The sequence below is a fragment of the Magallana gigas genome, chromosome 8, assembly GCF_963853765.1.
Source record: "Magallana gigas chromosome 8, xbMagGiga1.1, whole genome shotgun sequence".
NCBI lineage: Eukaryota > Metazoa > Mollusca > Bivalvia > Ostreida > Ostreidae > Magallana > Magallana gigas.
In genome coordinates this window covers 2,895,550-2,919,618 of record NC_088860.1, presented here as the reverse complement: position 1 = coordinate 2,919,618, position 24,069 = coordinate 2,895,550, and the positions used below count along the sequence as shown (strand labels likewise).

The following is a 24,069-nucleotide window of genomic DNA, read 5'->3' as shown; positions in this document are numbered from 1 at the left end:
ATTTCAAAATCAAAGGAGGTAACGTTAAAAACGTGTTCGAATCAAACTTTGGTGATACAGCGGAGTTCAGGGCAAAGATAACACGAAGAGATGTCACGTTTGGACCCTTAAGGTTTGGTAACTCATACAGAGTAAAATATCTGTAATTACAAGCTAAAAAATCATCACCACCATCACCACCATCATCATCATCATCATCATCATCATTATATTGACAAAAGTATAAGAATCTGAATCGCACACAGCTGTATGTTCTATTGATTAACCTTTTATGATTATTGAGATATGATTGATTGATTGATTGATTATAACTAGTAAGGAGTGCTTAAGATTCAAGTAAATAACATGAGTCATTGGAGAAAAGGTTTAATAACTTAGGACTCATTGGTAAGAAGGATTTATAACCTACAACTCATAATGATTATAAACCTACGTTTCATTGATAAGAGGGATTAATAACTTACAACTCATTGGAACGACTGACATAACGTACGACACAATGGTTATAAGGAGAAATAACTTACAAAAAATACGCATTGGTTATATATTTGTTTGAAATATTATTTCTTGAAATCATTGACGACAGGTGTGTTTGAGATAATAATAACTTACGAATCATTGGTGACAGGTGTGTTTGAGATAATAATAACTTACGAATCATTGGTGACAGGTGTGTTTGAGATAATAATAACTTACGAATCATTGATGACAGGTGTGTTTGAGATAATAATAACTTACGAATCATTGGTGACGTGTGTTTGAGATAATAATAACTTACGGATAATGGTGACATGTGTATTTGAGATAATAACTAACGATTATTGATGACAGGTGTGTTTGAGATAATAATAACTTACGGATCATTGGTGACAGGTGTGTTTGAGATAATAATAACTTACGAATCATTGGTGACAGGTAAGTTTGAGAGGGCATCTGATATTAGTTCTATATTTCCATAAGCCGCCATGGAATACTGATGAAAATTTGTATTAAATTTTAGCCTTCTATATGAAAAACCCCCCAAAATAGAATGTAAAATTCGGATGCGTGAGCAAACATCTTGCAAAAATATCTTGTTTTCAAAGAAACGCGTAGTAGTAGAGATGACCACGGTATCTAACTGTTTCTCTTTTTGAAATCAACATCCGGTCACATTGACTGCCTTTTATGGAAAATTCTCCCTTCATTATAACAATTTAACATTCAACATTTAAGAGACATATAAAATACTTAGCAACGATAAAGAAAACATTCCGAACACACTCGCAGGGGTGTTATAGGATCGACGATATTAAAAAATAAACATTTAATGTTAAAAATATAGAGATATGGACCAAACATATAGAACTACTGACCATAGATATAGAAAACTGACCATAAATATTCTATAAGTGACGTTATTAAATGAGCATTGAGACAAAACGCTTGGGTTTTAACATAATATAATCATACTTTGTTGTTGAGATAATTCAAAAACACTTTGACCTACAAAGAGATTAAATATAATAATGGAAAACGTCTTTAACATATATTGTCAATCTAATTGAAAAGTCTAAAGCATTTTCAAAATTTACATTACCATTGATAGTGAATGGACAAAAAAAAACATCGAAATAAAATGGCACGCACTTTAAAAAATACAATGTAGGTGAAAATTTGACCAATATTCGTTACACATATATTCAAAGTTTATTCTTAAAATTGTTTGAACAATAGAGAAATTTGGAAAAAATTACAATCATGTTTTATACCAGATATCCTGTTAGCTGCCCTGAATGCCCGGAAAGACTAGCTTATGTAAAAACGTTTTGTGTAAAATTTCTAATAAAGGTTATGAAAAGAATGTACACAGTTGTATTTTGCATGCTTCTAAAGGCTCTGATAATTAACACAAAACCTTAAGTCAAAGGTTTTTTCCCTGAAACAAGAGATATGTTTTTGTATTGAGATGTGTGAGTCGTGGATAGTTCTAAAATACATTATTCTTTTTGAAAAGAGGATCTCTGCAAAGACATGTTTTATGCTACACAAATGTTAATAGCTAAAAATCGCATTAAAAGACATATTTAATGATTAATTTGATAACCACACAACCCTCTTAATTACAATTTATCATTCTAAAGAACTTAAACTTGAAAGGAGTCAAGAAATTCATTTTCAGAGGATTGAAATACTGTTAACGTATTAAATTTGGCTGTGTATTGTATTTGACGTTTTTGGCGTAATGCGGTTTCCGCTAAATTAAGTACATCGATAAATGCATAAATTCATCAACTTTTTTCCACCAAATATAATGCACGCCAAATGTAATACGATTTACAGTAAGCGAAAACGCTTGAAATAAAATATTCAAGACCTAGTTAAAAATGCCCCTTAACATAAATAATTTCATGGAGTGATATAAATTTATTTACACCTATTATTATGAAATGACGTGATTGTACCAGGACAGTTAAAACATTGCATATAGATAAAGCAAATTCGCGGGTAGTTCAGTTACAATCAATCTTATTGACTTAAAGGGAACATTAACTCTCAGTTTGATTTTCCTCTAGTAGGTACTAAATCAGTTTTCAATTACAAAACATGCATTAAAATACATATAAAACACAATTTGAAATTAGATTAATTTATATTATGTAGCATCCTCATTTTTTTATATACGTATTTAAACTATTAAGTGACATAATATCTTATATTGTTAATTCTATGATTATAAGTTTCATTTTTGTACAATTATGATATGAAATAATCAATTTTTACAATGTATTTATGAAACGTTTTCTATTCTTAGTTGGAATAGGGCAACGCTGTTTCTAAAAGCAACAGCAAGTTTGTAGTCAGAACTGATGGAGATGCTTCTTGGATGAGACACATGAGGTAACAAATTAATTGTGTTCCTGAGGGATCCTTCAAAATTTGTCACAATGACACGATGTTCGTAAAAATCAGCAATGTAGATCAGGTCATCTTTGTCAATGGCTATTGGACCGGGAAAACAAAATTCCTTGCGGAACAATCGGGCGTTTTCGTCAAATATGAAAACAAAGTCATTGTCGAAGTCTGACACTGCAAATTTACCAGAGGAAAAGATACAACCAAATCGTGGATCTTTTAAAACTAAGGGATTTCCTTTTGTATCAGTAAACTCCAGCCTTTTTAAAAGTGTCATACCATGCGAAAAGACCGAAATGGCGTAATTTGTAGTACAGGCAAGGAGATTCGAAAGTGGCGGAGTAGCGAATAAGACAGATACATTAGATACACAATTCTTTTTGCTCCAATTGTGGTCCAAAACAATTATTTCTGAAGACCCTGTTCTTATTGCTATACACCAGCTAGTTACTGTTGAGTTAATACAGTTTTCCAATACCATACCATTTCCAGAAAACGCCAAAAAGCACAAATTTACATTGCTATTGCACTGGTCAACAGCAATAAAAGATTCATTAGTCATCCATGATAAACAACTGATTTTTGGAGTTTGTAAGTTAACAAAGCAACGAGTTGCTAGCAAAGAACATTGTATAATCATATCGCTATACCGGCAAGTTTGTACGGCTTTATCCCCCTTTAGTATATCGCGCTCTATGATGTTGCACTGTATACCAACATCACTTTGAGATATACCCATTACAGTTTTGTTCTTTTCTTCTTCGTCTGTCTGTACGCTTTTTGTTTCCATTGGTAATGTGTCGTTTTCCACTGCATTAAGTCCATTTTCAAAAATCAATTTAAAATCCGGTTCCTTCCAACTTGTAGATAACCTTGGCATTGTTACTCTGTTTTCTGAAGATGGACACTGATCAAGTTTAACTGAAGTATGTTTAACCCTTCTCATAACTAAACTTTGCAGACTCAGTATTTCAAAGTCTGTTCCATATTTAAGCAAGAATTTACAAAACGATGTGGTCCTTTCGAGTAGTCTTATTTTGTTTTTCGCCAGTTCGGTTTTTAATTTAGTTTTTTCCTTAGGGTTTTTAAGCGACTGAGTCAAACTTCTTTCCAACGATCTCCTCTGAGCATTGATTTTATTTATCATGCTGTTACAGGTTGTCTCAATTTGAATTCTCAAATTTTCTTCACAGTTTTCAGAATCTTTTGATTGTTTATCAAGTTCAGATTGTTGTATCTTCAGTTGAATAATACCCTTTTCAACGCGGTCTATTTCTTTCTGTAAACACAGTTCAGAATATTTTAGGGCGTCTTTTGGTGAAATGTGGTCGTGTGATCTGTGTTGTAAAACTGTGCAATCTCGACATATTGGGACATCACAGGTCTTGCAAAAGAATTTGTAATACTCCTTCTTGTGGACGGAACAACATATAGTTTGATTTGATCTCATCTCCGAATCATAACATCCACTTTGCGCTTCTTCAATAGAGACCACATGATGATCTTTTGTCAAAGTTGTAAATGTGTGTCGACTTTCCCAGCACGTTTTGCATAAAAGGTCAAAGCATGTCAGGCATGTAGCAACAGCTTCTTGATATCCACCTTTCAACTCACAAAAGGAACAGAATTTTCCTTCAGAGTTTTGAGTTATATTGATAACACTTATGATATTCTTTAACCAGGGATTTGGATATATATTTTCAAAATTTGAAATGGTCACCATGTCTTCACATATCGGGCAGCTAATGAACTTATCACTTTTATCTAGCCTGAAACTTGCACATGAACTACAAATGGAATGTAGGCAGGGCAAAAGTCTTGGAACTTTAAGTAATTCCTGACATAAAACGCAACATAGAAAATCATCACCCAATTCTTTCGCTAAAACTGACATTGTGAAAAATACTAGGTCCTTAGCCTTGTTGAGAAAGCGGATATTAAGGATTGTCGTGAAATGAAAATCAGTATCTAGAAAAAAGAATGTTACAAAATTAGTACACACAGCGCCTAATACGTAAAACTTGTTTGATTTGATTTACCAACTCAGTACCTTAAAATTTTCCTTCGCAAAGTAAAAAAGATGAACTATAGGTAGAAGTGTATGTTCTTTTAGTAATGGAACTCACCGTTTAGTTGTCCTTTGAAGATAGAAATTTTACAAAATATATGATTTCCTAATGCAGACTCATATATCAGGTTATCCTAAATAGCATACATTAACCAGGGGTGAAAAGTGGTGTTATCTCCGTGTTCAAGGTACAAAGGAAAAATCAACACTACTCAGCAGGAATAGAGATTAAAGTAATAAATTTGATATGTCATTTGATATTGATGATATTAATTTATTGATTGGGGTGTACCGGTATTTTGTAAGACAGTTATACATGGCGGATGACAGACACTTTCCAAAAAGTCATATGTATTTTTTTTGTTTTGAATTTAAAAAGCTTAGTCTAATGTCTTGTATTTTTTTGCATAGTTTTTTTTAAATTAATTTTTTTTTTATAAAAGAAACGATTTTTAATTTTTATTTGGATATTGGTGTCAACAGAAAAGAGTATTAGAGAATTCTATACATGCACATGTTAAACAGATATGCTGCTGTTAATTCAAAGGACTGGATTGTTGTGGATATGTTTAGACTACATCACCCTATCCTGCCTCAAAGTAAACATCTATTTTTCCATTTGCAAGTTATCTCTATTACTTTATATAAACTGCAATTTCCCCCTGTATATAAGTGGTATCTATTAATGATGTATATCAGTGAATGAATTATACCCATATTTACGTCAATCGCGCTTGATTAGTAAAAATGTCGGCAAATTGTTTTCAAGATATCTTCAATAAATTAAATATCTATTCAATGCTCAAGCATTTCAGATTTCAGACATTAAGGTAGTCCTATACTCGGCAATAAATGGGCTCAATCATAGATAACCTTGTTTTAAATCATACAATGTAGATATGCACTCCAACAATACATAAGAAAATTATATGTTTACCCGCTAGACTTTTGTTATCACCTCTTAGAAATGTGTATGCTATTGAAAATGTTTTGACAATAATATTTTTGCAAAACGTTCCCTATTTTCTTTTTCAAATAATTATTTTTTTAGGTAAATTAAAGCTCAAATCAAAGTAATCCCTGAATTAAAATTCAAAAATCTTTCTTTGTTATAATTTTTTGCTTAGTGTGTCAACAATGTTGGAATCTTGAAACATTAGTTAATAAACGATTAATTAAATACCAAATAGCTTATGTCTCTACAATTTAACTGGTTTTAGTATAAGAAAGGAAAAAAAAATGGTAGGAGGCATCCACTTGTCAAACAAAACAAAGACAATGCAATCATATGTCTGGTTATGATAAAGCTTTGTAAATCACATATCGGGGATCTGTGTGATGCTAGAATTTACGACAATGCGATCGTTTACAACTTATTTAAAGATTTTTCCCTAAACGGTATATTATGCATTTGTTAATCACACAAAGTGGTAAGTGTCATTACGCTATGATTATACGAATTAAATGATACCACAAATCAATATTCAAATGTTTTATATATATATATATATATATATATATATATATATATATATATATATATATATATATATATATATATATATATATATATATATATATAGCTAACAACTATACATATAGTTTTCATATGGTTGTGTTATGAAGCATACCTGACATCTTTGTTAATCGGTGTATTTTGATCCTACTAAATGTCGTTTTTTATTTTTCATTGTACATAATCGGGTTTGTACTTAACTTCAATCATTTTATCTCTCATTCACTACATAAAACACTGTACTATTTATTTTTTTTATAATCAACATTGTTTACAATGGCGACAAAGAGCAAAATATTCTATACCAGATATTTAAAATGTAAAAATCGAATATTGTAAAATCTGGTTGTGACGTAGTGCAATACTTGGATTACTTCAGGTGAAAAAAAAATACTTTTTTTTTCAAAAGCAACAGCAAGTTTGTGGTCAGAACTGATTGAGATACTTCTTGGATGAGACACATGAGGTAACAAAGTAATTGTGTTTCTGAGGGATCCTTCAAAATTTGTCACAATGACACGATGTTCGTAGAAATGAGCAATGTATGTCAGGTCATCTTTGTAAGCAACATCTTATTTAAGAGAATAATCTGGCGTGTTAACTGAAGATGTAAATAAAGCCTTTGTTAAAGTCAGGACAAACTCTCCGGTGAAAAGAATGCAACCAAATCGGATCCACTGAATTTGTTTTACTTGTATATCAATGCATGTCATTCTTTTTACATTCCCTTTTGTCACCTGTGTAGATTAATATTATGGATATTTCGAAATGCAGGCAAGATTGATTGGCTGATCGATTGTGATGAATCATCAAACATTATGGACACATTAAGAGTACCACACTTGTGCTTCCAGTCGCGGTCCGAATAAATGACTTCTGAAGACTCTGTTCTTTAGCAATACTAGTACACCAACTGGCCAATGTAAAATCCTTTAAGCTTTCCAATTAATGTAATTTCCAGAAAACGGCAAAGAACACAAATGTAAACTGTAATAGCATTTGTCAACAACAAATAATACTGTGGTTTTATTAATATTCAAGGGTATCAATTTTCGTGGATAAAGTGAAACTCACAGTTTCAAGGATACGTAAATTCGTGGCCAATGACCATATCAATACAAAATGTTAATAAAAATTGCACTTCAATGAACACTTATTTTTGTGGATCAACTTTATAACGAAATCCACAGAATTGGAATTTAACGAACATTGATGAAACCACAGTATTCGACTGATTCTTGACCTTTGATATGAATTCATATGTCTGTGTGCTTTTTGTTTTTATTGTTAAAATTTTGGTTTTTTTAAACGCATTTAACTCATTTCGAAGTATTATTTCATTTTTTCCGGTTTCTTCCAATTAGTAGATAATGTTGATATTGAATCAAATAGACTAATGATACTAAATTAGGAATAGCATTTTACAGAAGACAATGGCAAAACACAAGGTGATGACGTGACCATGAACAGACCACGTGCTACTAGAATCACAATCCTTAGTACAGAAAGGTAACCTCGGATCCTCTGAACAAAACTGAAACTTTAGTGAACTGGAAAAAAAGAGAATTCAGTATGTATAATGCGTATATAGAATGAATAGACAAATGTAATTTAACTTCTTTATTCAATAGAATAGAATTGTAAAACTCACCTTGGATTAACCTCGCAAGTTACGTTCGTGACCCCTTGTTGTGCAAGTGTTCTTTTAACCAGTTCTACTGATGAGCCTGAACAAGTCTCTCTACAAAAATTTTCTCATGATTATACACAGATAATTCTGAATTTACACCTCACAGAATCAATCTGTGTTTTAAACTTAAAATAGGTTATGTTTAAAACGTGTTCGAATCAAACCTCGGCGGTAAGGCGGAGTTCAGGGCAAAGAGAACACGAAGAGATGTCACGTTTGGACCCTTAAGGTTTGGCAACTCAAATCGACTGAAGTATCTGTAATTCCAAATTAAAGATATTAATGGGATATCATTGATTGGTTATAATTCGTAGGGCTTGATTAAGATTTATGTAAATAACTTAAGGAGGATTATCAACTTACATATCATTGTTCAGATATCAATAGTATAGAAGTCATTGATAAGAACGTTTTATAACCCACAATATATTTGCATCTACACGAAACGTGTTTCAGATTTTATAACAAATAACTAACGAATCTTTGGTGAGAAGGACTCATAACTTACGTATTGGTAAGATACGTGTTTCAGAAGTTATAACTAGTGACTTACGAATCATTGGTGAGAGGTGTGTTTGAGCGGGCATTCAGCATAAGTTCTATATCCCCATAAGCCGACTTGGAAAACTGAAGAAAATTTGTATTAAATTTCACATTTATATATGAAAGAAAATTTCATCAAAAGATAACTTGAAAATTGGGTTGAGGAACAATTTTGTGAATTATCTTGTTTTCTGTTAAAGTCAGATCATATTTACCTATGTTGTACAATAATCCTTTATGGGATATATAACACAAATATATTTACATAATCGGAAGCTTCCGTCCAAAAAGCAGCCTCGGCCGACCACGGACATTCCGGCGTCTGGTCATATCCGGGACACTTGCTGCGGTCCTGTTCTACGCCATCAGCAGAACTGTTGCTTCCACAAAACTTAGTATCGCCAAGGAAACCTAAAGATAAAATTCTTGAAACTAGAAACATGGATTTATGCCTTCTGAGCTCTTTTTTCACTCAACAACAGTTCTATTTTGATAGGAATTTTTATCGTAATATATCCGTCCTCCTGAAGTTTTCTGCTTTAATATCTTCTGTGGATGTGATACTATTTGAACAATTGTTTTTAGCTTCTAAATGTATTACATGTAGTTATATATATAGGGTTATATATATATATATATATATATATATATATATATATATATATATATATATATATATATATATATATATATATATATATTATTCGTTAATGCAGATCGTCTATACCAATGTTTTGCAATTTTTAAGTGATAGAGGTACATTTGACGACGTATAAGTAGTTGCGTCATAGACGAGGTCATGTATTCACCTGTAAGGGTGTCGGCGATTGAGAAGGTCCTTCTCCCTCTGTTTGAGTACCTCATCACAATATCATACACATTTTCCCAGAAAACGAACTAAGGGAATTAAATCAAAAGACGACATTAAGTGAAAGCTCTGTGATACGATATAAAATGAATATATTTCTTCCCTCAATATGTTTGATATTTGTTGGCAAGACCTTAAATAAGCGTTCAGTCTTTGAATTTCATAAAGCTGCGTATGCTCTGTCTTTTGTTTTCATAAAGTTCTGTTATGCTGTGTCTCTAAGTTTCATGTACAAATAGTTATTTTCGGCTGTGTCTTTAGGTTTCATGTAGTTCAGTTTATCAAGCTTTGTGAATTGTAGGAAAGTTTACAATGTAAGATTTTGGTACTATATAATAGCTCTATGAGTAGTAGTGGCACCTTGTCCCTTGCTATGGCGTGCTGACTGTCTCTAACAAACTGAGTAAACCTTTCCCTCGGCACGTGACATGCCGGCTGGTAAGCAATGGCGTCACGGAAACTCTCCCAGAGCAAGGTACAGTTCTTTCTCCTGCAGATGAGATGAAGATAGGAACACCAATAGTATTAAGATGAAATACCGATAAAAACGCTGAAAGTATCACTACGAATATAGTTAGGTAGACGGTTAAAATCTTTAGGTGCTTGTAGTTATATTATCAATGCGTTAATGGCCATCGTGTCACATCACGAAAATGGTTAAAAAACGAAAAAAGCTGTTACTGGAATACACCAAAGGAAGAGTTTAAATTGGGTAAAGACGATAACATGTAAGTCTTGTCTTAAAAAGGCAATAAATCATCCCAAATATCAAAGGTTTGTTAAATGCGCACACGATGGTAACTCTACACTGGTGAAATATACTTTTCCTTTGCTATTTGATCTATGATAACAAATATTAAAGACAAGCCACAAAGTATGCACAGTAGATTTTTTTTTTCACCTAGTTTGAGCACAGTTTGATTTACATTTAATAAAGATATATGCAATTAAATCACTGAAGGAAATAAGGTAACATATTGTATCAAAAAGTATACCCGACAATATAAGTGCATTATAAATGACTGCATGTAAAATATATTGAAGTTATTTTACTTTATTTCATTGTTTTTAAAAGTGAAAACGAAAATGATGATACTTTTTAGAAATTTATCAAAAAACCGAAACTATTTATTTGGCACAATGCAAAGAAAAGGCATGTTGCAGTGTTATTCATTTGTTTATAATAAAAGGAACGACTTCGTTTATATAGAAAACTATAGAAAGGTTCTACGTTCAAAGATAATAAAGGAGTACTCACTGAGTAACAAATGGCTGCGGGTTGATGGTGGTCTGGTAGTACAGACATTTCCCTACAAATTCCTGATCCACGAGGGAAAGGGCGAACACGTGAGGCAAGAAAAGGACGGAAAGGATCCAATAATTCATTGTCTAAAGAATCGTGACCTCTCTCGACTTAAACCTCAACGGCTCCAGTGTAAGGCTGGTTACCGAGGAATTATCCTTGTTCATACAGCGCAGTAGGAAGTCTGGATACGCCGGTACTGAGTGTGTATGCAGTGGTCGTAACAGGTCGCGGGTAAAGGATTTCTGATTACAGATTTAACTTTGATAACTTGCTGTCGGGTTACCGCACTGACATGCTCTACTTAGCCATTGTGCAAAAGCAGAAGACTTTTATTGACTTGTAACGTACGCAATTTTAAAATGAATTGAAATAAATTCTTTAGATGATGAAAAGCTTCAATTTGCAATTGTTAATAACCATAACCTATGAGATTTTATGAACAGAAAAAATGCTAGTAGATAAATATGTATGGCTTTAACTTAAACCATCTTGTCTAGTGTTTGTTTACCGAAGGTATAAATAAGAAAGATTTTTCGATAAGTTACATTTGCAGGATTTAGGTGGAGATATTTCCCCCCTTATCTGATTGAATGGAATCAGGATAGGAAAAATTCAAACAATGGTAGTAAATACAAATATTACGTTATCTAAGCGTCGTGCAGCACATTGTGTAGACACTCAATGAGCCCTAAAGCATTTTTAACTTCCTTGTTACATAAATATAATGGATTCTTTAAAAAACCCAACTCAAAAATGTTTCATGATGAAATTTATAAAAAGTTCATAGGGCTTCCAGAGCTACTTACTGAATGATATTAGAAAACAAAATACAGATTTTAACATTGTAAAAAACTGTTCAGTAAATTCCCCTCACAGTAAGAAACAAAAAAGTTGATGATATAATGTTAAGAATAGAAATGCTACCCATATGAATTTATATTTTTGGGGTTAATTTTTAAAAGGATAGATGAGGCAAAACAGTTGGTGAATAACCTAATATAAACAAATGTTATTTTATTTATTGATCTTTTTTGTTTATTGATCTTTAACTTATAAAATACATCAATATAAAATACAAATTGGGCAATAATTCACAAGACAGCATTTTGACCAATATTCTTTACAGCTGAATGCATTTCATGTTGTATTGTTCAACAATCGTTCTAAAATTGTTTATATACTAGTATGTTAGATACTATATGTTATATACTAGTATGTTAGAAAACAGCTGTAAATAACAATTGTAATGTTATATTAATAAATGCTAATAAAAACTGTTCTAAGTAGCCGAGATGACTAGCAAATGTAAATGGTTTTGTGTAAGATTTGTATTAAAGTTGCAATAACAATGTACGCAATTGTATTTTTATATATGTGTCTGAATACTATGATAAATAACAGATGACATAAAAAGTAACTTTTTCTGATGCAAGAAAGAAGATGGGGGAATAAGATGGCGCATATGCCCATCCGGTTTAGTAGTGAAATACAATTTTGAATTTATTTTTCCCCAATTTATTCTATTCAAATATATTATAATACAAGTTTGCAAAAGCACAATTTCTAACTATATTCAGTTTATAATATAATTAACAAAAGATAAGAAAAAAAATATTGCCAGAAATATTTTGCGGTATCGAACCCATAACATACAAAAACCTTAGATATATAATGTTAGCTTATGTCAGGTACTCTAACCGCTGAGCCATTAAGACACAACAAAGTAGGCGGTTTAGATATTATGTGTGACTTTGACCACGAATTTATGGACTTGTATTATTTTTTTAAAACGTTCAATTGTTGGGATACAAAATGATATTTTTAATGTATAGTGGGACTTCTCTCCACGTTTTTGTTGATGGAAATTGGTTTGTTTTCCAACAGACCTTCTTTACACTATGAGAAAAATATGGAGCACAGACCCACTCTATATAAGAAAATGACACTTTTTGCAGGTTTTGATACGTATATGCCTGTCTGAGTCAACATACTCCAAGTGTTGGACATGTTAAAAATCAATGATATGGTAAATGTATATTGTTTTAAATGATTTTAAAAAAAAAAATCAGATATTTTAGTTTTTCGGTAGCTTGTCTGACTGTGTATGGGCATTTTACGCGCCTTATTCACCCATCTCCTTTCTTTTGGAAATCAGGTGTGCAACCTAGTTTTATAAAAAATAATAAATTTATAAAAGCAAATAATCAAGTAATGATTTCTCAAAAAATGGAGATAAGCGAAATTACCTGAAATATTTTTCTGGGCCTAGTTGAAATTGACTTTCTATATCAGTGTTGATTTTATTTAGTAATTTAGCATTTTCACCTTACTAAATGCATTATGACATGATGTCCATGAAGCAGAGCAGTTAAATTATTGCATTTGAACTGTTCATTAAAAAATGGACTAAACTAACATAGTATTCTAAACTGGTTTCACACATAATTAGGAAAGCCTGTGGATAGATCACTTAAAATAAATGCTAAAAACTTGATACTACTAATTATTCAAGAGTTAAGATTACAAGCTATTCACCCGGAACTAAGCACAAAATATCAAGTTCGGTCTAATTCGGTCTATTTTATAGTAAATATCAATGAAGCATTAAAAACAAAGTCAGTGTAATATATGTAATGTACAATAAGTTTAAAATGTTTTGTAATATGCATTCAGATTATTATGTTGTTAATTCTGTGATAACTTGTTTCCAATACAAGTATGAGTCCTGAAGTCATTAATTTCATATTATTTCCTTACGAGTATGTCTTAAACTACTGTAAGATTTGGTTTTCATGAAACGTTTTCAATCTTGAGTTGAAATAAGGCAACGCTGTTTCTAAAAGCAACAGCAAGTTTGTGGTCAGAACTGATGGAGATACTTCTTGGATGAGACACATGTGGTAACAACGTAATTGTGTTCCTGAGGGATCCTTCAAAATTTGTCACAATGATACGATGTTCGTAAAAATCAGCAATGTAGATCAGGTCATCTTTGTCAGTGGCAATTGGACCGGGAAAACAGAATTCTTTGCGGAACAATCGGGCGTTTTCGTCAAATATGAAAACAAAGTCATTGTCAAAGTCTGACACTGCAAATTTACCTGAGGAAAAGATACAACCGAATCGTGGATCTTTTAAAACTAAGGGATTTCCTTTTGTATCAGTAAACTCCAGCCTTTTTAAAAGTGTCATACCATGCGAAAAGACTGAAATGGCGTAATTTGTAGTACAGGCAAGGAGATTCAAAAGTGGCGGAGTAGCGAATAAGACAGAGACATTAGATACACAATTCTTTTTGCTCCAATTGTGGTCCAAAACAATTATTTCTGAAGACCCTGTTCTTACTGCTATACACCAGCTAGTTACTGTTGAGTCAATGCAGTTTTCCAATACCATACCATTTCCAGAAAACGCCAAAAAGCACAGATTTACACTGCTATTACACTGGTCAACAGCAATAAAAGAGTCATTAGTCATCCATGATAAACAACTGATTTTTGGAGTTTGGTGTAAATTAACAAAGCAACGAGTTGCTAGCAAAGAACATTGTATAACCATATCGCTATACAGGCAAGTTTGTACGGCTTTATCCCCCTTTAGTATATCGTGCTCTATGATGTTGCACTGTATACCAATATCAATATTTTCACTTTGAGATATACCCATTACAGTTTTGTTCTTTTCTTCTTCATCTGTCTGTACGCTTTTTGTTTCCATTGGTAATGTTTCGTTTTCCACTGTATTAAGTCCATTTTCAAAAATCAATCTAAAATCCGGTTCCTTCCAACTTGTAGATAACCTTGGCATTGTTACTCTGTACTCTGAAGATGGGAACTGATCAAATTTAACTGAAGTATGTTTAACCCTTCTCATAACCAAACTTTGCAGACTCAGTATTTCAAAGTCTGTTCCATATTTAAGCAAGAATTTACAAAACGATGTGGTCCTTTCGAGTAGTCTTATTTTGTTTTTCGCCAGTTCGGTTTTTAATTTTGTTTTTTCCTTAGGGTTTTTAAGCGACTGAGTCAAACTTTTTTCCAATGATCTCCTTTGAGCACTGATTTTATTTATCATGCTGTTACAGGTTGTCTCAATTTGAATTCTTAAATTTTCTTCACAGTTTTCAGAATCATTCGCTTGTTTATCAAGTTCAGATTGTTGTATCTTCAGTTGATTGATACCCTTTTCAACGCGGTCTATTTCTTTCTGTAAACACAGTTCAGAATGTTTTAGGGCGTCTTTTGGTGAAATGTGGTCGTGTGATCTGTGTTGTAAAACTGTGCAATCTCGACATATTGGGACATCACAGGTCTTGCAAAAGAATTTGTAATACTCATTTTTGTGGACAGAACAACAAATAGTTTGATTTGATCTTATCTCTGAATCATAACATCCACTCTGCGCTTCTTCAATAGACACCACATGATGTTCTTTTGTCAAAGTTGTAAATGTGTGTCGACTTTCCCAGCACGTTTTGCATAAAAGGTCAAAGCATGTCAGGCATGTTGCAACAGCTTCTTGATTTCCACCTTTCAACTCACAAAAAGAACAGAATTTCCCTTCAGAGTTTTGAGTTATTTTGATAACACTTATGATATTCTTTAACCAGGGATTTAGATTTGTATTTTCGACATTCCAAATGGTCACCATGTCTTCACAAATCGGGCAAGTAATGAACTTATCACTTTTATCCAGCCGGAAACTTGCACATGCATTACAAATGGAATGCAGGCAGGGCAAAAGTCTTTGATCTTTAAGCAATTCCTGACATAAAACGCAACTTAGAAAATCATCACCCAATTCTTTCGCTAAAACTGACATTGTGAAAAATACGAGGTCCTTAACCTTGTTGAGAAAGCGGATATTAAGGATTGTTGTGAAATGAAAACCAGTATCTAGAAAATAGAATGTTACAAATTTAGTACACGCTGCGCATTATACGTAAAACTTGTTTGATTTGATTTACCAACTCAGTACCTTAAAGTTTTCCTTCGCAAAGTAAGAAAGATGAATATAGGTAGAAGTGTATGTTCTTTTAGTAATGGAACTTACCGTTTAGTTGTCCTTTGAAGATCGAAATTTTACAAAATATATGATTTCCTTATGCAGGCTCATATTTCAGGTTATCATAAATAGCATACATTATACAGGAGTGAAAAGTGGTGTTATCTCCGTGTTCAAGGTCCAAACGAAAAATCAACACTACTCAGCAGGAATAGAGATTAAAGTAATAAATTTGATATGTCATTTGATATTGATGATATTAATTTATTGATTGGGGTGTATTTTGTAAGACATAACGACAAAACAGTTATACATGGCGGATGACAGACCCTTTCCAAAAAGTCATATGTATTTGTTTGTTTGGAATTTTAAAAGTTTGGTCTAATGTCTTGTATTTTCCTGCATAGTTTTTTTTTTTTTTTAAATTAATTTTTTTTAATAAAAGAAACGATTTTTAATTTTTATTTGGATATTGGTGTAAACAGAAAAGAGTAGTAGACATTTCTATACATGCACATGTTAAACACATATGCTGTTGTTAATTCCAAGGACTGGATTGTTGTGGATATGTTAAGACAACGTCACCCTCTTTTGCGTGATTATCAGATACATAAATGTTAAGACAACTCTGATGGGAAATTTGTTGACCATTTTGCCTCAAAGTAAATATCTATTTTTCCGTTTTCAAGTTATCTGTATTACTTTATATAAACTGCAATTTCCCCCTGTATATAAGTGGTATCTATTAATGATGTGTATCAGTGAATGAATTAAACCCATATTTACGTCAATCGCGCTTGATTAGTTAAAATGTGGGCAAATTGTTTCAAGATATCTTAAATAAATTAAATATCTATTCAATGCTCAAGCATTTCAGATTTCAGACATTAAGGTAGTCCTATACATGGCAATAAATGGGCTCAATCATATAATAAACCTTGTTTTAAATTATACAATGTAGATATGCATTCCAACAATACATTTACTTCAGAAAATTATATGTTTACCCGCGAGTCATTTTGTTATCACCTCTTAGAAATGTGTATGCTATTGAAAAAAATTTGACGATAATATTTTTGCAAAACATTCCCTATTTTCTTTTTAAAATTTTTTTTTTAGGTAAATTAAAACCGAGTGAATAAAATAGAGTATAAACATTTGTTATAAGCAATTACATTAATATTTTTGCCCAAATTGTTGTAAGTAAGTACGCTTAAAGCGCCTGACATATCAGAATGCCGTACTGAAAAATGCGATGCAGGTGTCAGTTTTTGTATTTTACTGTTCTTATTGATTCAAACCTAAATAAATGGTGATTATTTCCTAAAAAAAAAGATTTAGTAAAATAATTAATATGTTGACAGATTTCTTTTGGCCATAAGCTCAAATCAAAGTGAAACCTGAATCAAAATTGAAAAATATTTCTTTGTTATATTTTTCTGCTTAGTTAATAAACGATTAATTAAATAACAAAAAGTTTCTGTCTCTAAAATCTTACTGGTTTGAGTAAAAAAAAAAGAAACAAAATGTGAGGAGGTATCCACTTGTCAAACAAAACAAAGACAATGCAATCATAGGTCTGATAATGGTTAAGCTTTGTAAATCATATATCGGGGATCTGTGTGATGCTAGCGATTTACGACAATCCGATCGTTTACAGCGTATTTAATGATTTTCCTAAACGGTATATTATATATGCAATTGTTAATAACACAAAGTGGTGTCATTACGCTATAATTATACTAATGAAATGATACAACATATGAATATTCCAATGTTGGAAATAATATTGTCTTTATATATATATATATATATATATATATATATATATATATATATATATATATATATATATATATATATATATATATATATATATATATATATATATATATGTATGTGTGTGTGTGTGTGTGTGTGTGTGTGTGTGTGTGTGTGTGTGTGTGTGTGTGTGTGGATAAATAAAGCCTTGGTACAGCAAAAAATACTTAAATAAATAAAACAGAATGCGACAGTCCAAATTAAATAAATTGTTTACTGTTTGCGCTTTCAGCCATGTCGGTTCTTCAGACAGTTATACAAAATATATATATATGTTTCATAAGGTTGTGTAATGAAACATACCTGACATAATTGTCAATCGGTGTATTTTGATCCTACTAAATGTCGTTTTTTATTTTTCATTGTACATAATCGAGTTTGTATTAACTTCAATCATTTTTATCTCTCATTCACTACATAAAACACTGTACCGTTCTAATTTTTTTAATAATCGACAACGTTTACAATGGCGACAAAGAGCAAAATCAATACCAGATATTTAAAATGTAAAAGTCGAATATTGTAAAATCTGGTTGTGACGTAGTGCAACACTTGGACTACTTTAGGTGAAAAAATACTTCCCCCCCCCAAAAAAAAAAGCAACAGCTAGTTCGCAATCAGAACAGATGGACATGCTTCTTGGATGAGACACATGAGGTAACAAACTAATTGTGTTTCTGAGGGATCCTTCAAAATTTGTCACAATGACAAATCAGCAATGTTGATCAGGTCATTTTTGTTAGTAGCATTTCATCTAAGAAAACAATCTGGCGTTTTAATTGAAAATATTTACATTCTACTGTGTTTTTCAATTAAATTCCGTGATGTTTAAATGCCTCTAAATGCAACACATATTCACTGCGTATGAATGTACATGTAATTTACATAAGTAGTTCTCAAACAGTGATTTCTATGTAATCGGTTAAAAAATGTATTTCATAAACGTTGTCAAAACACCATGTTTTATAATTATTCAACAAAACAGTTGACTTAATTGTTAAAAGCAACATTTCAATAGTTATTTTTCATGGATTATATTTTCATGCTCGTCGATCTCATCTCAACGGTCTCTGTGAAAACCATTTTAAACCGGTATTACAAATTAGCTGTTCTTGCTGTTACTAATTTACTCCATCCATGGTCTTCACTTTATATCGATATATTTCAGTATACAATTGATTTCTTCAGTAAGGGAATGTAAATATAAGCATTGAATGATTTATTTTTGACGTCGTCGTGTCAATAACTGCCGTCAGGTGAGCAGACAAATTATCATAACGCGCTAATGCGCGTTATTCAATTTGTCTGCTCACCTGACGGCAGTTATTGACACGACGACGTCAAAAATAAATCATTCAATGCTATAATGTAAGCAAAGTCTTTGTTAAAATCAGAACAAACTCTCCGATGGAAAGGATGCAGCCAATTTGGATCCAGCCTTATTGAATTGTCCCTACTTGTATATCAATACATGTCATTCGTTTTATATTCCCTTTTGTCCCATGTTGATTAGCTGATCGATTATTTGTGATGAATCATCAAACATCATGGACACATTAGGAGTACCACACTTGTGCTTCCAGTCGTAGTCCGAATTAATGACTTCTGAAGACTCTGTTCTCTAGCAATACTGGTACACCAACAGGTTAATCCTTTAAGTTTTCCAATCAATGTAACTTCCAGAAAACGGCAAAGAACACAAATGTCAAATGTAATTACATTTGTCAACAACAAATGATACTGTGGTTCATTAATATTCAAGGGTAACAATTTTCATGGATAAAGTGAAAATCACAGTTTCATGGATACGTAAATTCGTTGACATTGACCCTTTCAATACAAAATGTTAATAGAAATTGCACTTCAATGAACACTTAATTTTGTGGATCAACTTTATAATGAAATCCAGGAAAATTGGAATTCAACTAATATTGATGAAACCACAGTTTCACGACTGATGACTGATTCTTGACCTTTGATATGAATTTATATGTCCGTGTTTTTTATTTTTATTGTTAAAATTTCGTTTTTTCAACGCATTTAACTCATTTCGAAAAAATTATTTCAATTCCGGTTTCTTCCAGTTGGAAGATAATGTTGATATTGAATCAAATAGACTAATAATACTGTATTACGAATATCATTTTACAGAAGACAATGGCAAAACACAAGGTGATCACTTGACAATGAACAGACCACGTGTCGCTAGTATCACAATCCTTAGTACAGAAAGGTAACCTCGGATCCTCTGAACAAAACTGAAACTTTAGTGCACTGGAAAAAAGAGATTTCGATATGTATAATGCATATATAAAATAAATAGACGAATGTAATTAAACTTCTTTATTCTAGAGAATTTTAATCGTAACACTCACCTTGGATTAACTTCGCAAGTTACGTTCGTGACCCCTTGTTTGGCGAGTGTTCTTTTAACCAGTTCTACCGATGAGCCTGAACAAGTCTCTCTACAATTTTTTTTTCATGATTATACACAGATAATTCTGAATTTACACCTCACAGAATCAATCTGTATTTTAAACTTAAAATAGGTTATGTTTAAAACGTGTTCGAATCAAACCTCGGCGGTAAGGCGGAGTTCAGGGCAAAGAAAACACGAAGAGATGTCACGTTTGGACCCTTAAGGTTTGGCAACTCAAATCGACTGAAGTATCTGTAATTCCAAATTAAAGAAAATCACCATCAACATCATTATCGGAGAGAAAAAGATTCGGAATCTTAAGATATTAATGGGATATCATTGATTGGTTATAACTCGTAGGGCTTGATTAAGATTTATGTAAATAACTTAAGGAGGATTATCAACTTATATATCATTGTTCAGATATCAATAGTGTAGGATTCATTGATAAGAAACATTCTTTTATAACACACAATATATTTGTATCTACACGATTTCAGATTTTATAACAAATAACTAACGAATCTTTGGTGAGAAGGACTCATAACTTACTTAACTTACGTATTAGTAAGATACGTGTTTCGGAAATTATAACTAGTTACTTACGAATCATTGGTGAGAGGTGTGTTTCAGAGGGCATTCATCATAAGTTCTATATCCCCATAAGCCGACTTGGAAAACTAAAGAGAATTTGTATTAAATTTCACCTTTATATATGAAAGAAAATTTCATCAAAAGATATAAACTTGAAAATTGGGTTGAGGAACAATTTTGTGAACTATCTTCTTTTCTGTTAAAATCAGATCATATTTACCAATGTTTTACAATAATGCTTTATGGGACATATAACACAAATATATTTACAAAATCGGAAGCTTCCGTCCAAAAAGCAGCCTCGGCCGACCACGGACATTCCGGCGTCTGATCATATCCGGGACACTTGCTGCGGTCCTGCTCTACGCCATCGGCAGAACTGTTGCTTCCGCAAAACTTCGTATCGCCAAGGAAACCTATTGATAAAATTCATTAGAAACAAAAACATGGTTTTATATGCCTTATGAGTTTTTTTTCTCACTAAAAAGGTTCTATTTTGATAGGAATTTCTATCGAACTGTCTGTCCTCCTGAATGTTTTCTGATTTGAGATCTTCTGTGAATGTGAGACTGTTTGAGCAAAGCTTTAAAAAAAAAAATTCTAAAGATTTAAGTTGTCAGGCTGTTAAGAAGGTCAAATTATATCTTTAACATGTTCGCTCTGTATGAGAGTTTATATATGAATAAATCTTTAATGCAGATCGTCTATTCCCATATGTTGGAATGTTTAAGTGATAGAGATCAATTTGACGACGTATAAGGAGTTGCGTCATAAACGTAGTCATATATTCACCTGTAAGGGTGTCGGCGATTGAGAAGGTCTTTCTCCCTCTTTTTGAGTACCTCATCACAATATCATACACATGTTCCCAGAACACGAACTAAGTGGATTAAATCAAATGACGACATTAAGTGAAAGCTCTGTGATAAGATATGAAATGAAGATACTTCTTCTTTACAAATGTTTGATTTTTGTTGGAAAGACCTTCTTAAATAAGCGTTCGGTCTTTTAATTTCATAAAGCTGCGTATGCTGTGTCTCTTGGTTTCATAAAGTTCTGTAATGCTGTGTCTCTAAGTTTCATGTACAAATAGTTATTTTCGGCTGTCTTTAGGTTTTATCTTGTTCAGTTTATCAAGCTTTGTGAATTGTAGGAAAGTTTACAATGCAAGATTTTGGTACTATAAAATAGCTCTATGAGTAGTAGTGGCACCTTGTCCCTTTCTATGGCGTGCTGACTGTCTCTAACAAACTGAGTAAACCTTTCCCTCGGCACGTGACATGTCGGCTGGAAAGCAATGGCGTCACGGAAACTCTCCCAGAGCGAGGTACAGTTCTTTCTCCTGCAGATGAGATGAAGATAGGAACACCAATAGTATTCTATGGTGGCATAGATCTGCCACCACTTGTCAGATAATTATGTCGACTTGTCAGATCTTGATGTCGACTTGTCAGATAATTATGTTCACTTGTCAGTTCTTTAAGTCGACTTGTCACTTATTCACGTGTTTTATAAGAATTCAACACTTTAACCTTTTCACGCCCAATTTGTGCCATCCATTTGAAATAATATTTTCTGACAAGTCGACATAAGGATCTGACAAGTCGACATAATCATCTTTTAAGTCGATATAATTATTTGACAAAGTCGACATAAATATTTGACAAGACGACATAACATCTGACAAGTCAACATCATTATCTGACAAGTCGACTTACAATATGAATGATAATTTTCTTTAAACTAGTGGCCATATTATTTTTTCTGTCAGATAATTATGTTGACTTGTCAGATCTTTATGTCGACTTGTCAGATGATTATGTAAACTTGTCAGATAGCAGTTAGTGGCACTAACACGCTTTGACAACAAAATATTTAGTCTCTAGTCACTATGGTTATTTTCTGACAAGTCAACATAAAGATCTGACAAGTTAACATAATTATCTGACAAGTGGTGGCAGATCAATGCCACCATAGTATTCAGATGAAATACCGATAAAAACGCTAAAAGTATCACTACTAATAAAGTTAGCTAGACGGTTAAAATCCTTAGGTGCTTGTAGTTATATAATTAATGCGTTAATGGCCATTATGTCATATCACGAAAATGGTTTTAAAAAATGAAGAAACGCTGTTACTGGAATACACTAAAGGAAGAGATTGAAATTGCGGAAAGAGGATGACATGTAAGGCAATAAAACGACGAAAACATGACAATAATAAATCATCACAGATATTAAAGGCTTGTTTAATGCACACATAATGATAACTCTAAATTGGCGAAATATACTTTACAAAATGCTATCTAATCCATGATAACAAATATTAAAATCAAGCCATGAAGTATGCACAGTAGATTTTTTACACCTAGTTTGAACACAGTTTGATTTACATCTAATTAAGATATATGCAATTAAATCACTGAATGAAAAAAGATCACATATGTATCAAAAAGTATACCCGACAATATAAGTGCATTATAAATGACTGCATGTAAAATATATTGAAGTCATTTTACTTTATTTCATTGTTTTTAAAAGGGAAAACGAAAATATGACCAATTTTAGAAATTTGTCAAAAAACCAAAACTATTTTTTTTGGAATAATGCAAAGAAAAGGTGTGTTGCAGTGCTATATATTTCTTAACTACAAAAGGAATGTTTTCATTTCTATAGAAAACCAAAGAAAGGTTCAAAGTTCAAAGATAATAAAGGAGTACTCATTGAGTAACAAATGGTTTCGGGTTGACGGTGGTCTGGTAGTACAGACATTTCCCTACAAATTCCTGACCCACGAGGGAAAGGGCGAACACGTGAGGCAGGAAAAGGACGGAAAGGATCCAATAATTCATTGTCTAAAGAATCGTGACCTCTCGACTTAAACCTCAACGGCCCCTCTGCGGTTACCGAGGAATTATCCTTGTTCATACAGCCCAGTAGGAAGTCTGGATACGCCGGTATTGAGTGTGTATGCAGTGGACGTAACAGGTCGCGGGTATAGGATTTCCTGATTACAGCTATAACTTTGATAACTTACTGTCGGGTTACCGAACCGACATGCTCTACTTAGTCATTGTGCAAAAACAGACTTTTATTGACTTACGCAATTTTAAAATGAATTGAATAAAATCTTTTAGATATTTCCACTGATGGTGAAAAGCTTTGCAAGTGTAAAGAAACACAACCTGTGAGATTTTATGAACAGAAAAAATACTAGAAGTTTTAACTTAAAGCCGTCTTGTCTAGTTTTTGTTTACCGTAGGTATAAAGAAGAAAGATTATTCGATAAGTTACACACCGGATTTAGGTGAAGATGTTTTCCCCTTTATCAGATAGAATCGAATCA

General features: G+C 32.4%; 2 protein-coding genes and 1 long non-coding RNA gene across 4 annotated transcripts; all 3 read right to left on the bottom strand.

Moving 5' to 3' along the window:
* Nucleotides 1–597: 597 nt before the first annotated feature.
* Nucleotides 598–5,376, bottom strand: LOC136270604 (E3 ubiquitin-protein ligase TRIM56-like). The gene has a single exon (XM_066068780.1). It carries the CDS (start codon nt 4,787–4,789, stop codon nt 2,771–2,773), a length of 2,019 nt encoding a protein of 672 aa, XP_065924852.1. The 5' UTR covers nt 4,790–5,376; the 3' UTR covers nt 598–2,770.
* A 2,366-nt stretch (nt 5,377–7,742) lies between these two features.
* Nucleotides 7,743–11,132, bottom strand: LOC105319809 (ADP-ribosyl cyclase/cyclic ADP-ribose hydrolase 2). The gene is made up of 8 exons (XM_034471893.2): nt 10,839–11,132; nt 9,941–10,070; nt 9,522–9,609; nt 8,978–9,123; nt 8,723–8,796; nt 8,334–8,426; nt 8,131–8,220; nt 7,743–8,029 (listed from the first exon to the last, which is right to left on the bottom strand). Exons 1-8 carry the CDS (start codon nt 10,964–10,966, stop codon nt 7,882–7,884), a joined length of 897 nt encoding a protein of 298 aa, XP_034327784.1. The 5' UTR covers nt 10,967–11,132; the 3' UTR covers nt 7,743–7,881.
* A 7,950-nt stretch (nt 11,133–19,082) lies between these two features.
* On the bottom strand, nt 19,083–22,161 carry LOC136270605 (uncharacterized). Of its 2 annotated transcripts, XR_010708470.1 has the most exons (7): nt 21,937–22,161; nt 21,517–21,604; nt 20,995–21,140; nt 20,737–20,810; nt 20,290–20,382; nt 20,087–20,176; nt 19,083–19,985 (listed from the first exon to the last, which is right to left on the bottom strand). It is a non-coding gene; the product is annotated as an uncharacterized lncRNA (long non-coding RNA). The 2 variants fall into 2 exon arrangements; XR_010708471.1 differs by lacking the exon at nt 21,517–21,604 and having other exon boundaries at nt 21,937–22,156.
* Nucleotides 22,162–24,069: the final 1,908 nt, after the last annotated feature.

Excerpts from the sequence above, each read along its gene's own strand:
- LOC136270604 (XM_066068780.1), bottom strand. The coding sequence starts at position 4,789 with ATGTCAGTTTTAGCGAAAGAATTGGGTGATGATTTTCTATGTTGCGTT.
- LOC105319809 (XM_034471893.2), bottom strand. The coding sequence starts at position 10,966 with ATGAATTATTGGATCCTTTCCGTCCTTTTCTTGCCTCACGTGTTCGCC. Across the intron at positions 10,071-10,838 it reads CCGCAGCCATTTGTTACTCA|GAGAAAGAACTGTACCTTGC; the intron begins GTGAGTACTCCT and ends TCTCATCTGCAG. Across the intron at positions 8,797-8,977 it reads GGACGGAAGCTTCCGATTAT|TTTTCCAAGTCGGCTTATGG; the intron begins GTAAATATATTT and ends AATTTTCTTCAG.